At 35.3% G+C, this 15,659-nt stretch overlaps 1 protein-coding gene across 1 annotated transcript in view; it reads right to left on the bottom strand.

The window, feature by feature from the left end:
* CPA6 (carboxypeptidase A6) overlaps positions 1-15,398 on the bottom strand; it is a 274,096-nt gene extending 258,698 nt beyond the window's left edge. The window contains exon 1 of the mRNA XM_049781830.1: positions 15,283-15,398. Coding sequence (XP_049637787.1) covers positions 15,283-15,398 — 116 coding nt within the window. The remainder of the gene's footprint in view (positions 1-15,282) is intronic.
* Positions 15,399-15,659: the final 261 nt, after the last annotated feature.

Raw genomic sequence — 15,659 nt, 5'->3', positions numbered from 1 at the left:
ATAGTACCTTGTTGATGTTGCACCTGTTGTAAAGGGTTTGTTTTGTTTTGTTTGGGGTTCACATCTGGCTGTGCATAGGGGTTACTCTTGGCTCTGCACTCAGAAGTCACTCCTGGCAGACTTGAGGGACCAGAAAGGATGTTGGGAATTGAACCGGAGTCCATCCAGGGTTAGCTGCATGCTATTGCTCCGCCCACCTGTTGTAAAGTTCTCTAATTATTGTTCTTGATTTACTATCAAAATGTCTATCTTCTTCATATGAAGTCAATGTAGGCTTCACAAAAATTATGATGTACCTGCCTATTTCTAGTTCTTTATGATTCTTTTTATAATTATCTAGATAATTTTATTTTTTACTGTTTTTTAATATAAATCTTCATTTAAGCACCATGATTACAAGCATGTTTGTATTTGGATTTCAGTCATAAACAAAAACCCCCTTCACCAGTGCAACATTCCTATCACCAATGCCACCCTCTTTCCCCATCCCTGCCTGTATTCGCGACAGGCATTCTACTTCTCTCATTCTATAACATTGTCATGCTAGTTGTTAGTGTAGTTATTTCCCTAACAGCGTTCACCACTCTTTGTGGTGAGCTTCAAATTGTGAGCTGGTTCTTCTTGGGCTTCTAAGGTCTCTGGGCCTTATTACAGTAATGTTTTTAATTTTTCTTAAATCCCATAGATGGCTGAGACTATTCTGTGTCTATCTCTCTCCCTCTGACTTATTTCACTCAACATAATAGATACAATGTACATTCATGTATAGGAAAATTTCATGACTTCATTTCTCCTGATGGCTTCATAATATTCCATTGTGCATATATACCACAATTTCTTTAGCCATTCATCTGTTGAAGGGCATCTTGGTTGTTTCCAGAGTCTGGCTAATGTTTATCCATTTTTCATTTATATAAAATTGTTATATTTGTATTAGTTTATTATTTTTATATACTAAGCAATAGTATCTTCAACACCACCAAAGTGCTTACTGTTCTATCATTCTATTTCACCTCTTCCTTCGAGCATTTAATACTTCTAGCACCTAAAATAATTGAAGATATCTAAATGCTCAACAAAAGTGATATTTTCCTCACATATAAATCTGATTGGCTATTGACAACATGAATTTTGACTTTCCATATCTATATAATTATATTTAAGTGGTTTATACATACTATTTAGCATATAAGTATGTTTTATATATAAAACATACACTAATAAGAATTATAAAAATGAATACATATAAAATATTCTCAGGTGTTCTGTTTTAGAGATTATTTTTTCCTTGATTGACAAGGCATCATCCAGAACATAGAGTCACAAAATTAACTGCAAAGCTAGTCTTCTTCAATTTCTTTAGTCAAATCTTGTGATTTTTGGAAAAATTCTCTTTAATCATAGCTCAAGTATGCAAGAGAAAGGGAGGCGAAGCAAAATAATTTGCAAATGATTGAAGTCATTTTTATTCAGAAGTTCTTTCTCTTTCAGGTTGAGATGATTGGTTAGGTAGAAAAGCAAACATTCACTGATAAAAAGACAAAATCTACCCAAAGGATGAAAAGTTCAAAGTACTAAAAGTCTATTAAAACTAATGACAAGGGATTTTATTAGGCATTAGAATTGTAAGTGTATTTATGCAGACAAATTTCCCTTCCCCCATTAAACAAAATGGCAGGGCGAAATAAATAGTTCTTAATATTTGTTTTTGGCCAGTCCAAAACGTTCAACCTGGAAAAGGTTCTGATTATTACTACTATAAAAGTTTTTTTAAAAAATGATGGCATATGAAACTGAAAGCAAATATTTTTCCTGAATTTATTTTCAGAATATAATGGACTAGGTGACACTAGGAAAAATACATATCATAAAAGAATATATGTAAAAGTGTAATGGAGTCTCTCTCCAGTTGCTTCAGCTGCATTTTTCCTGGCCCACTTTATTAACTTTTAAAATGAAAATCTAAATACAGAAAACATTTTTACTGTGGTATTGAGACTCCTAAAAAATTTCCTATTTGAAAACCTATCTACTTTAAATACACATATCAGCAGGATGCTGGTGCTTTCTGGTATTGTAAGCTAAAAATTCTACTCCTGTGTTTTACGGTCTCTCTGTAAAATCTAAGTAGCACACAGCAAGGCAGCTACTATGACCATTTAATGCTTCATTGGAATATACAACAATCTCATTTTCATTTGGAAATAAAAATAAGATGCTGTTTTTCATTTCAGTCATTAGTTTAGCACTGACTGTCAGATGATTAAATTTGTGTACTTCTGATTCTTATCTGCAATATTTCTAGAACAGCTTTGGCATAAAGCACCACAGAAATTGAAATTTTTCCTATAGGGTAAGTTTATTGGAGGGCTGGGGAATTTACACATGTTTAAAATTATTTTCTATGAATGTAAATTTTGTTCATGTTCTTCAAGCGGAATTTATAAATAAAAACGTCTAGGAAGGAAGAAAAAATTCACCTACAATGCTATCACATGGTCAGAATAGTTTTGGGGTGAACATTTCCCCACAGTGGTAACTATATTATAGTAAGTAAGGATAGTTTGAGAGATCTGTATCCTGTTTTATGTCTATTTCACTGTGTCTTGAACACTAAAAATTATAGATTTACCATAGGCCAAATATTCTATAATTAACCTTTTCTTATTGTTGAACATAAAGTTAACTACACAGGTTTGATTAGTGTAATGAATTGTTAAAGTTATGTAAACAGTATTAAATTAACTTAATTTATTGTAATTCATTGTAATAAATAAATATATTCCCCTACATTAAATCCGTATTCATATTTCAGATAATTATTTTTGAAAAACTTCTTAGATATCAAACAACAGAGGAATCACTGAGGTAGTTCAAGTAGGTAAGACAGCCTTGCATATGTTGGCCCAGGTTTAATCCTTGATATCCCTTAAGTAGCATCAGGAGAAATTCTTGAGTACAGAGCCAGGAGTAAGCCCTGAGTACCACTGGTGTGACCCAATCCCCCATATCAAGAAAAAATAAAATTGCAGAAAATATTCATATTGAAAATAGCTTACTTAGCATTTAGATATTTCTAGAACCTCCTACATATATGAAAAATGCAATATTAGTTTCATTTTAAAGATGAGGAAACTGAACACAAAGAGATTAATTCCCTCTAAATTCACAAGGTGTCTGAGGATGGAGTCACTGTCCCTATCCTACCTTTCTGTTATACAGATGTTGTAGGAAATAAGCATTTAATTCAAAACAGATCGCCTAATTGAATCCTTGAGTTTCATAGAAAGCAAGACCTAGAAAAATTAAGTCAGTTACTAAAGTAACACAAATTTCTTCAATTTACACCCTGATGGCTCATTATTGGGTAAAAAAAAAAAAAAAAAAAAAAAAACCCAACCTTGCTGATCATGGGGCTGGTGAGAATATAGCAGGTAGGGTGCCCATAGCTGAAGAACTGGGCTCAAGCCCTCATACCCCAGATGGCCCCTGAGCCTGCTAAGAGTGATCCCTGAGCACAGAGCCAGAAGTAAGTCCTGAAGCACAGCTGGGTCTGGCCCCAAACAACAAAAACTTGCTGCTCAATGTCCACCGATGTCAACAGAACCTTGAGACCTGTTAGAAAAGTAGAGTCTAAGGTCCTACTCCATCTAGAGTCAAATCTATCCCATTAATAAGAACCATTCGTTTACACATTGAAGTTTGAGACATACTAGCAATATATTTTGCAAACTTTATATATGTATATATATATGGTTCTTTAATCTGAAATCTACATATAAACTAAAAATAATCTGTAGTTATAAAAAATGTTCTCATTGTCCAGAGTTAATCAAAGCTTACAATTAAAACAAATTACAAAAAGGTGGGCCATAAAAAAACTGCTGTTATTTTAGATAAAATGGCTACTATTGGCAATTTACTGTGGTTCAATTCCAGTGGGGAAAGAACAATAGCAAAAATTTTTATGCAGCTGTCAGGAGAGATGAAGTCATGAAATTTTTCTATACATGGATGTACATGGAATCTATTATGCTGAGTGAAATAATTCAGAGAGAGAGAGAGAGAGAAAAAAAAACGCAGAATGGTCTCACTTATCTATGGGTTTTAAGAAAAATGAAAGACATTCTTGCAATAATAAATTTCAGACACAGAAAAGAGCTGGAAGTTCCAGCTCACCTCAGGAAGCTCACCACAAAGAGTGATGAGTTTAGTTAGAGAAATAACTACATTTTGAACTGTCCTAATAATGAGAATGTATGAGGGAAATGGAAAGCCTGTCTAGAGTACAGCGGGGGTCGGGTGGGGAGGAGGGAGATTTGGGACATTGGTGATGGGAATGTTGCACTGGTGATGGGGGTGTTCTTTACATGACTGAAACCCAAACACAATCATGTATGTAATCAAGGTATTTAAATAAAATATTTTTAAAAATTGGGGGGCCATACCTGGTAACCCTCAGGGGTTACTCCTGTCTATTCACTCAGAAATTGCTCCTGGCTTGGGGGACCATATAGGACTCTGGGGGATTGAACTGTGATCCATCCTAGGCTAGTGCGGGCAGCTAGCGCCACCATTCCAGACCCAAATAGCAAAATGTATAGATAGCTGCAGTCCATGTAGAAATTGCATGCATGTAAGAAAAGACTATTCAAATAGTATACAAGCTATTCAGAAAGAATAAGTAAGTAAATAATTACTATACACAAAATCAGAGCTACTGTAGAACATTTGAGATCTCAGAAGGAAGTTGAGTAACATTCTGGAAGGCAGTTATTTACTTCTGTTAATGTCGAGAAACAGGTGAATAAAGCATTAACTCAACTATTAAGCTACTCAGAGCTGTTAAAGCAGATAGGTAAAGATTAAAATGTATTACATGAAGTGGGAGAGATAAAAATTATTACTTGAACTGTGGAATGGGGAAAACCGTTTTTAATGGTAATAGCAGTTAAAGAAAGTTCCAGTTCCATCCACTTAGGATGTGCTGTCTTATGGGCAATTTTGCCATTAATTCTTTTCTTATGTCAGTGGGTAATTTTATGTTAAGTGAAATGAACTAGTTTTCTGTTGTGTAATAAAATTAACAGAACAATCTTTAAAGTAATTGCTATGTAAGATATATTATATTTGTCAAAAGCTTTGCATAATAACATAAAGAACTCAGACAGTAGGTACAAGGGTACCATTAAACATTCCATTCTCAATAAAACATGAAGTATTTTCAATCCTTCTTCTACTATATAAATGAGACTGGGTCATCAAGTTGGTTATATATTTTTCCAGTGCTTGCTTTAGAAAACTCTAAGAGGAGTTAAATAGACAATAATTCTGTTACCTCTTTACTTAACTCTTCTCATTTTAAGATTTATCTTCATTTTTGTTTTGTTTTGTTTTGTTTTGTTTTTTATTTGGGGGCTGCACCTAGCAGAGCTCAGAGATTACTCCTGGCTCTGTGTCCAAGTTTCACTCCTGATGGGGCTTATGGCATCAGTTGGGGTATAGGAGGTTAGTCCAGTTTATTTTTGCTTGCACATCTTTTGTAAATGAAGTTGAATCACGGAAGACATCTTTGAAGCTGATAATATGGAGAACTTCCCTCATGTTTTTATCTATGTATTTCATGAATTCAAGAATAACACCAGTGTATTAAATCAATTTTGTAGTAACTATCTTTTGTCAGGTCAGACAGTGGTCTTATTTAATTCTTTTGTACATCTGTTCATTTTTCCCAACATCATTTGCTGAAGACATTTTCTTTGCTCCACTTAATTTTTTGGCTCTTTAGTTAAAATTAATTTTGATTTAATAGAAGAGTTAAAGATAAATATATAAACATGCAAAGTTTTCATTGTATTAAAAAGTTAACTATTTTTCCTGCATATGTAGCCTTTTTATATTCTTTATTATTTATTGAGGGCACTATAGTTTACTATGTTTTCATATTATTTATTTATATTTACAATGATACTTCATTAACCCTATCACAGAGTGTCAATAATTGTCCACCAGTGTCTCAAAGTCCCTTTTAACCTTACCCCACTCCATATTTGCAGCTCCAATTTTTCATTTTATTGACAATATCTCAGGGTTTGTATCCACTGGGGACTAATTATTTTCTTGGCTATTTTAAATAAGCTGCAATGAATATCCATGTGCATATATTTCTGTAGGTTAATTATGGGAACTGCATTAAATCTGAATACTGCTTTGGATAGGATGTTTATTTTAATGATATTAATTATATGAATCAATGAATAAGAGATTTCCATTTTCTGTGTTGTATTTCTTTCTGTTGTGATTTATAGTTTTCACTCAATAGAACTTTCACCTTTATAAACTGGCCCTGTATCTTGAGGGTATTTTTGCATCATTATGTGAATAAATTATTTTATAATTTTCTTCTCTTCTATATAATTGTTTATATATAAGACGACAACAGATTTTAAGTATTGATTCTATACTTTGATTTTGTAGCTGACTACTTTATAGATGTGTTGTTTCTAGGAGTTTTTGATGGCATCTTTAGGGTTTTCTATGTACAATATAATGTCACATGAATTTATTTGTTGTCCAGAAAGTTTTGTATTGCTATTTTAAATTTGAAAGAAAACCTATTGAATAACATAATTTGAGATGTTGTGTTAATTCAATGTATTGTATTGGTATCATACCATTTCCTTCTAGCCCATAAAGTCTCATTTGATAGATCTTCTGAGAATTTTATGGAGGTAATTTTATATGAGTCTTTGTTTTGGCTTTCAGCATTTTCTCTCTTATCTTTTTTATTATAGCATGTATTGAAATTATTATTTTTGTAACCCTTTGAACTTCTTTAATCCTAGTATATGACTCCATTCTAAGATTGAGAAAGTTTTTGGCTATTAATTTTTTTAACAATAATTTTCAGCATTCTCTCTTTCCTCTCCTTACAGACTCATAGGATATGAATGTCAGAGTTTTGAAATCCCTTATGTACTTGGAGACTGTCCTAAGTTTATGTTCATTGATACAGATTAATTCTTTTATTTGTGTGTGTGATATATTATAGAGCGCTTTTAAATAAGATATTTAAAATAATAGAGGGCTATTAATGAGTTTCTCATTTTGTGTTCTTACTAATTCTAAGAGACAATGGTTATGAGTTTGTGTTACCTGATACCACTATTGGAAATTTGGAGTTAATACATTGCATCAGCAGTGTCTCTAAGAATGGGCAGACTAGTGCTCTGTTTCAAGGAATTCCAGTTGATGTCTGGCAGTGAGGGTGGTATTGATACCCATCAGGTTTACACAATAATTGGGACTCATAGTCAAAAACAACCAAGAGCAACTGTAACACAAAGTAGACCTGAATCTACTAGGATATTGCATTGGCCAGTTCTCTGCAGGAACTAAGCATTGCCATTCTCAATTTAGGAAGCATCCAGTGGTTAAACCCTGAGTTTGATGTATACCAACTTCAATCAAATGTTGAATTGTTCAAACAAAAGGGGATTGAATATAGTCCCATTGGCAAAGTATCACCTTCACATTGGTTCCTATTATGCCATCCTGGCCCTTCCTTTCCAATGTTTTCCAACTTTAGATGCTATCACAAAGAGAACTCATTTAAGGCCCTGAAGATGGGACTGCCTTCAGGCCTCCTAATGAAGGCCAGAGCATACCATGATAACTATCACTTCTGACAAATTCCTAGGCTATGCTGCAGGTCTGAAAACCACCATTCAGGGGTTCAGCAGGTTCCCACCTCACTTGCTATTTTCTACGACAGTAAAATTCTAGCCTCAGCTATTCAGATAACTCCTGATTTCTCTATTTTTTTTACCCCTTCTCCTAACATTATTTATCACATTGTATATGCTTTATCATCATAGTGTCATTAGAGTTTATACTATAATTTAATTATTTTATTTTATTTCATTAGGAAGTAAACTACATAAAGAAAGTTTAGTGCCTAAGGAAGTATTGCATTTCTAAAACCCAAATTCCTTTATTCTGCAAACTCCAAGCATTGTTGAAAAACAACAGCAAGCCTTCAATAAAGTGATAACTGATTGAATGAGCTTATCAGAAAGATAGATACAGGTTAAGTGATCCATAGTTTGAGGTAGAAAGGATGAAAGACAAGGGGCTAGGGAGATAGTCAAGAGTTAAAGAGCTTCTCTTGCATGAGATTGATCCTGATTAAGTTCCCAGCTTATGTTCCCTCAAGAAACTCTTCAAGCAACAACTCCATGATTCCTGAGCATAGAGTCAGGACTGATCTCTGAGCACAGCCTGGTGTAGCCCCATAACAAACAACAGAAATGAAAACCTAGATAGCAGGTAAATATATCATTACCTCCACACAAGTAAAAAAAAAATAAAAAGGTATGTTTATTTTCTCTTATTAGTGAAAGATTTAAGATTATGGCTGTGAAAACTTATTGAAATTGAACAATTTTTAGTAGAGTGGTTTGTCTTTCAAACTAGGTTTATTAGGGAAAGAAATAAAAAGAAAAAAGAAAAGAAAGAACAGAAATTTTGGGACTGGTGTGTGATAGCACAGCAGGTAGGGCATTTGCCTTGCCCGTGGCCATCTTGGATATGGTCTCGTGAGCCTGCCAGGAGTAATTTCTGAGCGCAGAGACAGGAGTAAATCCTGAGCTCTGCTGAGTTTGCTCCCCCCAAAAAAGTTTTAATTTTAGAGACTCTGTTTCTGATATTCCAAAATGTATTTTTTTTACTGGTTATTATATTGAGAATATCTTTTGCTCATCAGTTGCTCATCAGTTCCCATGCTTCCACACAGATGTCTGAAAAGCTAGGAAAGCTAGAGCCCCATGTGTGCTTTCCTTTCTTATTCTATAAGCCCAGGATTTAAGGTATTTTCTCAGTAAAAAAATTTAACTAATCCAAATATCTTATTTCAGAGTCTTGTCCCAAATGCCTTTTACCCTGCATGCATTTAGCAGTTTTGATAAAAAAAAAAAAGGGAAAGGAATTCTACCTTTTATATAATCTGATCAAGACTGGAGCCAGAAACAGTCCACAGGGACCCATCTCAAAGTAACGAAAAGAGAAAAACAGAGAATGGATGGGCGAATTATATTAATATTACTTGACTTGTTTTTATCTTCCTTAAAGACTCATCTTTACCCTCCATATTACTTGAAACAAGCCACTAGGAGAAACATAAGAAAACCATGACCTGGACTCATATTTCCATTACATACTCATCTCTATCCTGGTCTGATTTTCTGAATATAAAATAATCCTTCTAAAATTCAGGTCACTTACCCCAGAAACTTTCTTTTCATTATTATTATGCTGGTAGTTTTACTGGGTCCATAGGGTGTTGAGATGAGTGGTGTTCAGGGGCCTCCAGGGTAGTAACTGATAGAATGTGGGTAGATAGGTGAGCATATGGTGTTGGAAATCATGCCCAGAGTCTTACACATGCAAGGCATTTATTCAATCACACCTCAGGAATATTTTAATGCTGAAAAAAAAAGCACTCATCTTTTATGATAGGTGAAGGGGAGAAATGCAATTAGTAGTGCTCAGGGACAACTCTAGGCTCTAGTGACCGCTGGTGGTGCTCAGGGGGCCATCTGTGGTATTGGTATTGAATTGAGGTTGGTCACATGCAATCTATTTTCTTACCACCTGTTCGAACTCTCTGCCATACTAACTGTGCTTGCGCTGATATTTTACATTAGAGACCAATAAATTTCTTGCTTATATCCCTTAGTGTGGGGATTTACTTCTAACAAAAAGTCAGGCTACAAAGGAAAACAAAACCAAGCCAACAGTACACCTAATAACATAGATAAAGAAATGCTCAAGATAGACCCAGAGAGAACTAAAAGGTATGTTTATTGAAGATGAATACTTTAAAGTTTGCTACAACCTGTAACAAAATATTTCCCTTTTGTAAATTGATAAAAAAAAAAAAAAACTACTCCAAACAATCTGGCTAGGCCTCATAATCTGCTTTCCTCTTTATCACAGAGAATTTAATGCCCAGAGGCAGATGGAGAAGGCATTAAATTTATTTAGCAGAGTAAAATTTAATCCCATATACCAACTACCCACTGATTGATCATAATACTCTAAAACAAGTTACTGAAAGTTTTTATTTTCTGCTCAGTAATTCTATTCACAAAGAAAAACATAATGCTTTTGCAGTTCACATAAATATAAGATGTGTGGCTATGAAACATTAATTTTCTTCACTGGTTTTCAAGAGAAAAAAAATCTCTTTTCAGGAGACGTGATTAAACTTAATGGCATTACCTAGAAGGTATCCTGTGTCATAAAATGAAGTCTCCCATTGTCAGGCTGAATCCTAAGGAGAGAGTGGACAGAACATTTGAAAATCCTCCTTCCACTAGCTTGGTGAACAGAGAGGAATATGAGCCTATAGAAGAGAATTTGCCTCTGAGTTGAGGCAGAACAATCTCACTCCACCTCATTAGCATGCCAAGCAGGAGGCCTCAACAGGCACAGCTTTCTGCAAAGAAGAATTTGTACTATTGTTATAATCAGTTGATAAAATGTCAGAATTTAGGGTTTACATGTTGAGCTAGTATATAAGGAAAACTGAAAATAGTCTACCTGTAGGGGATAAAAAATAAAGAAAATTTCTAGAGGACACCGAAGAACTAGTACATTAATCATGTACCAATTTCTGGGGAAAGGTTGAAAACCAATCTTTAGTACTAAAATATATCCTTCTTTGTTGTTAATACTCTCAATCTATCATTATACATATTATTTTACATATTTTTACCTATTACATAGTACATATTTAAATATTACATTCACTGAGTTAGCTCCTTGCTTTAGGCTTTATAAAAGGGACCTGTCTTTTTTTGCTTGTTAGAAAAGAATAATGCTCAGGTCTCTATTTCTCTGATCTGGGTATACAGGCTTTTCAGGAATTATAAAATGAAGCAGAAGTATTAGAGAAGACTGGTTACAGAGAGCTTGAAAACCAGGCAGAGGATTCTGAATTTGATGTAGTTGGCAATAGGGAGCCAAGTAGGCCTTTAGTAAAGGCATAAACAAGAGCTATCCAATTGTAGTAAGATCATTAGTATGAGAAAGGTAGATCAGTTAAGAGAAAATTCCCTTCAGCTAGACTGAAATAAATAAGACCTGAGCTTGTCTAACAGTGAACGTAAAGGAAAGAAGGTACACAGGGAATATTTTCTTACAGGATGGAAGGAACAAGAGATAGGTTTTGTTCTTTATGAATTAAACAAAAGGAAGCTGAAGACTTAAAGCTTTTTATATTTATCTATATAATACTGCTTTCTGACTGAAAGGCAGCTCTGCAATTAACACACCAGGAAAACATGCAAATGGGGATATACAACCATCCTACCAGAAACTAGCTTTACCTGTCAACCTGGAAGATATCTTTCTGATTCCATGACAATCTTGATTTCTTGTATTCCAGCTTTAGGTTTGGAAAAGTAGGAAAACAGCATTACAGAATAAAAAAAAAAAATTAAAAGCAGCTGTAGAAGAGAAAGAAAGGTTGGATACCTAGGGAGAAAAGGTAGAAAATAAGAATTCTGTCTTTGAGGTTGACCAGTTTGGGGAGAGGGTCTGGTGATGCTCAGGTACCACTCACAGTGATGCTTAAGGATGGTATTTTGGTGTTGGGAATTAAAATGGGTTGGATTATTTGCAAAACAAGCATCTTGATTCTTGTCCTATTGATCTGAGGCCCTGAAATGAGTAAAAAGTGACATGCAAATTCATGAAGCATTCCATAAAAATAAAATAAAATAAATGTTGATATTATGTTTTGCCACCCTACTTAGTGAATACTTACTAAGTGCCTAGAATAATGCAATACTCATTTTGTTCATCTGCACAACTCAGGAAGTTTCTAGATTTATTTCTGCTATCACAGACATGGAAACTGAGGCCTACAAGGCTTAAAAACAAACAAACAAAGATACAAGATTGCCCTAACTAACAGATTCTAAATTTGAGAAAGTAGGAATTGAAATTCAGGAAGTTGAATTTGGAAACTTAATAAACATTATGCTACAGCCACTGCATATTGTGAAGAAAATATTGAGTAAATGCTTGGTAAACACACACATACACACACAACAACAACAACAACTTAAACAGCAGTGACAAACCACACCATTGTAGATCTTTTACCATTTCTGAAAAGGAATCTATTCTAACTTAGTCTGATGTGGAAGATCCTCAAATTTTTGGCCCTCGGCATCACAGTGTTTCAAGGTAAAAAGAGAGAGCAAGTGATAAAGACCTTAAAGAAATAAAACACACTAATGGACAGCTGACTAATAATAAATGTTTTGAATTTATATTATTTCTATAAGCCACATCATTTTTGATGTGTTTTTAAATCCCTATTGTAAATGAGCAATTTAAGTCATATTCCCCCCAAAGTAGCAGTTTTTACCCTCAGACTTTCCTCTGTCTCTCTACCATTTTTTTCTGCCATTCAACAGTTGCCATTGACTAAGCACCTACTTTAAGATTAGCAGTAGCAACTGATGCTATTTTATGGAGAAAAAGGAGTGTCAGCTCCTTAGCTGCTCTCAGGAAACATGCTGGTGAGTCCAGTATCTTCAAGTTTTATTCATGAGCAAAGTTTCCAATTGATAATTGCATATATATCATTCAACTAATCTATTAATTTTTTTTAAAGAAAGTAAGAAATAGAACTGTTCCATAACAAAACCCAAATTCAGGTACTTTTGAACCATTATAGATCCCTTTAGAACTAGAACTTGGAAGGGCATCAAATATAATGCCAGGTATGATATTCCCAAATTGGCCTTTCAGGTTATTTTTTTTTTTTTTCAGTTTTTGGGTCACACCCGGCAGCGCTCAGGGTTTACTCCTGGCTCTACACTCAGAAATCGCTCCTGGCAGGCTCGTGGTGGTGGTGGTGGGGGGGGGGGTTTCCATAAGGGATGCCGGGATTCCAACCACCGTCCTTCTGCATGCAAGGCAAACACGCCTTATCTCCATGCTATCTCTCCAGCCCCAGCCTTTTAGATGCTTGTAACAATAACAGTAGGCTTGCAGAAAACAGTTCTTAATTACTTAAAGGTAAACACTTCCAAATCTAAGCAGAATTTCTGTCTTTTTATTTAGACACCTATGATTTTAAATTGCTATTTACAGTAGGTTTCAGGGATAGAGTATTCCCACCTCTAATTCTACCACCACATAAACCCATCCTTTCATATATGACCCCACGTTTCACTTTGTGGCCCCATCCTTTCATGTATGACCCCAAGTTTTCTCCCTCTCCCTAAACAATTGCAGATATATTTTAATTTAATTATAAATTAAATCATAATATTTATTGTAGTTTCAGTCTCATGATTTCAAGTGTTAAGCCTAGTGATTTATGTTAATACAGGTATTTCATCTCTATTCTACAGATTGTCCCTAAGTTATTTTCAAGTCCCTTCTTACTCCCTATTCATAAACAAACAAGCAAGCAAGCAAGCAAAACATTTTCAGTGGTGAGAAAGCTCAGAAACATTTTTAGGCTCTCCTGTGATTTGCAGTTTCTTAATGTTACAACTCTTCAGTTTCTAGTTGTTATATCTTTTACTTCTGGCTTTCAAACAAATGGAAATTTATACTACCTTACTTAACAATAACAGACTATTTTACTAAGTAACAGCCAAAGAAAAAATTGCGATGCTGGTTTTCATTGCAGAACAACAGAAAAGGTAGGGTCCAGTTACTGAGAGTTCTGTTTTAAAAAGGGGAGATTGGGGGAAGGTGGTCACTGCCTTTGGCCTCATTTCCTCTATTAAGTAAGTGGTACTTAGGAAAGTGTACACACCTGCTCAACTGAAGCTAGTCTGGTAACTTGTCATTAGGCAGCCACCCATTTGAAATATGCATAGCTGAGCAGAGGAGAAAGGTCCTATGTCACATGGACAGGCTCAGTCTGTGATATATGTTTATCACATGGCCTCCCACCAGCCAAGAGAATCATAGGCAATGGTTTCCACAACCTTTGATTTTCATACAAGTTATTAAGCACAGCTTTCTTACCCAAATCTCCAAAGTAGAGACAAGTAACAGCTGTAAAGTCTGGATTATGTATCTCTAGAAGACTGAAAAATCAGTTTTTGGGTATTAACTCTGTACTTCGCTTCTCAGGAATATGAGATGAGAAAATAGAGGTTTATAGTTTTATCAATAGCCCCTATTTCTGTCACCATTTCCATCTTATTTTGCAACTCCCTAAAACCAAGCACATTCTTTTAAAATTTTCTCCCTAAATATTCAGGGGGACTCTACCAGCAGTGTCCAGAGTCTCCAGGGGAGAAAGGGACACATGACTCTCTTCTCTAGGGTCACATTTACAAATTCTTCTTTAAACTATTCCTAGAAACAACAGTTTTAAGAACTCTGAATACCACCTGATCATAATCTATATCTCCTTGAAAGTTTTCCTTAACTGGTAATTATTGTATGATAGCAGACTACAATATTTAAGAGAATGTTTTCCCTCTTTAATACAAAGGAATTTAACTAGGTGAGCTATTTACAATTTTTTCCCGTTCTAAAGCATAGAAATGCTATACTTTCCAGATTCAAAGAACAATCCCCTGTAAATCTGAGCAAATCAAGACTTCAGGGTAAGATGTGCACAGTCACAGACCACTTTCAAAGTAATGCCTCTCCTTATGAAAGGCTAACAGAAAGCAAGCTCACCTGGTATTTTCCTCCTTCTGTAATTCTCTCTTCACAACAATGTTCAAAATTTTACGATTGATTGCTTTTATTCTGTTTATTTTGCATGGACTCATTTGCATCCCTCAGATTCAAAAATTCTTTCTAAAAAGCACTCTGCAAGCTAAACATCACATAAAACATCACTCTCAGCTCTTAATCACCAGTGCATTTCAATCAACACCTTCTCAATACAATTCTAAAGAAGCAGCTTTGGTTTTTAGGTCATCATTCACGTGATTCAATGGCATCCTTCACACCCAGCATCAACTACGGCAAACACCAGCTAGAGCTACTCCAAAGACAGAATCCCATTTACTGCTGAGTTTGGCATCCGACACTTGGGACTGTTGCATTCTTTGTAATGAGCTAAACCAAAGAGCTGAGAGTTGTGTGTGCATTTTGCTTTTGGTGGCCAGGAAAGTGTAGAGATTCTCTTGGAGAATACAGATCAGAGAGCAAGGTACCCTGACAAGCAAACCTACCCCCTCATCCCAAGTAAGAGTCACAGCAGGGCAACAAAGTGGCTCCACTTACCCTGCATAGCGGTTGCCGTAAAGGTGGCTGTACCCTGGTTGCAGAATCTTCAAGAAGAACAAGCAAAGAGGCAAGGAAGCTGCAATCTGGCTCCTGAACTGCCCGAGGAACTTCATAGTGCTAGAAAGAGAGGAGCTTTCTTACAGCAGTCTCTGAGGCTGGAGGCGGCTCAGAACACCCTCTCCACAAGCACACTTTTCTTGGGAGGGGGTGGGGAGACAGGCTGGGAGTGAGCAAAATGTGACACTTCTTTCAGCCACAGGAGGGGGGAAAAAGTTTAAACAGTTGAACTAAGGGGAAGGGAGGGGGACTCTGAGACATTGGACTATACAGTGGTAGTGGGTGTGGAGTTGGAACATGGTATGCTTGAAAATTTA

This window comes from Suncus etruscus, chromosome 10 (assembly GCF_024139225.1).
Source record: "Suncus etruscus isolate mSunEtr1 chromosome 10, mSunEtr1.pri.cur, whole genome shotgun sequence".
Classification (NCBI taxonomy): Eukaryota; Metazoa; Chordata; class Mammalia; order Eulipotyphla; family Soricidae; genus Suncus; species Suncus etruscus.
The sequence above is the reverse complement of the archived record's forward strand: the minus strand, read 5'-3'. Positions and strand labels throughout refer to the sequence as shown.